The sequence below is a fragment of the Bison bison genome, unplaced genomic scaffold (genome assembly GCF_000754665.1).
Source record: "Bison bison bison isolate TAMUID 2011002044 unplaced genomic scaffold, Bison_UMD1.0 scf7180017860042, whole genome shotgun sequence".
Lineage (NCBI taxonomy): Eukaryota > Metazoa > Chordata > Mammalia > Artiodactyla > Bovidae > Bison > Bison bison.
In genome coordinates this window covers 15,962-17,141 of record NW_011490614.1, presented here as the reverse complement: position 1 = coordinate 17,141, position 1,180 = coordinate 15,962, and the positions used below count along the sequence as shown (strand labels likewise).

Genomic DNA, 1,180 nt, shown 5'->3' with positions numbered 1-1,180 from the left:
GAGACACCCAGAAATTTAGTGGTAGTTTAGAAATAATCAGCTTCCCTCACACTGGTAAGATTTCCCTTTTTTCTTCTTTTCTTTCCCCAACTCCATTGAAGGAAATGAGGTGTGGGCTGGTGTGTGGAGAAAGGCTGGAATCCTGAGGTGGAGACAGATAAATTTAGAGAATTTGAAAATAGTTCATCTCATTGACTGCTGGTCAAGGGATCCAGTGAAGTGGGGAGTGAGGGGACAGTGGTCCTTATAGGACTAGGCCCAAGGGTGAGGGATGTGAGGTGGGGGCGGCACAGAGATCCAGTAGGAAAGGATAGGACCAGGAAGGGAAACAGGAGGTAGGAAATTTGGGGTAACAACAGTGGTGAGGATCCTGGATTCAAGATAATATAGAACTCCCTCCTCCCCCCTCCTTCCTTTCTGCCAGCCGGTCTGAGGGTCTGTGTTCACAGATCTCTCGAGGCAAGAAAAAGAGAAGGAAACTATCCCAAACCGTCTCTGGACAGTGTGAGGCAGGCACTCAGCAGTCTCTCAGGGAGGGTGTTGGAAAGGTCGAGAGCTGGGTTAAATTTGTGGCCTCGTAGCTCACCTCCCTGTCCGCTCCCCTTCTCCCGCCCATCAGAGAGGCCATTTAACCTTGTCTGCTGGAGAAATGGTGGGTTGCTGAAGGAGGAGAAAGGAGGTGGAGAAGGGGTGGGAGAGGAACGGGCGGCATCTCGAATTTCAGGAGGGCTGGACCAGTGTGGTAGGGGTAAGGAATCAGGCGAGTAACCAGCTTCAAAGAGAAACTGACAAGGTTGAATCAAAAGAAGTGAAGCAATCTTACTTACATTTTCTCCCTGGACCTAAGCAGGAAATCACTACATCATGCAAAAATCCTGCAAAGAAAATGAAGGAATACCCAAGTGCAACGTGCCAAAGAGACAGGAAGAGCGCTCCTATGGAGAGTTCCAACGCCAGCAAACAGAAGTGAATTTTAGGCAAAGGCTGCTTCAGTCTCTAGAGGAATTTAAAGAGGACATAGACTTTAGGCATTTTAAGGATGAAGGAATGACAAGAGAGGGAGATGGGATGGAATGGTGTTTGGAAGAGATAAGGGGTCTGAGAAAGAAATTTAGGGCTCTGCTTTCTAACCGTAAGCATTTTCGGGACCATCCATATCCCATTTAATGCACTTCTCCCC

General features: G+C 48.2%; 1 protein-coding gene across 1 annotated transcript; it reads left to right on the top strand.

Annotated features, from left to right (window-relative positions):
- Window positions 1-864: 864 nt before the first annotated feature.
- TCEAL7 (transcription elongation factor A (SII)-like 7) lies at window positions 865-1,167 on the top strand. The gene has a single exon (XM_010831641.1). The coding sequence runs from the start codon at window positions 865-867 to the stop codon at window positions 1,165-1,167; it is 303 nt and encodes a 100-aa protein (XP_010829943.1).
- Window positions 1,168-1,180: the final 13 nt, after the last annotated feature.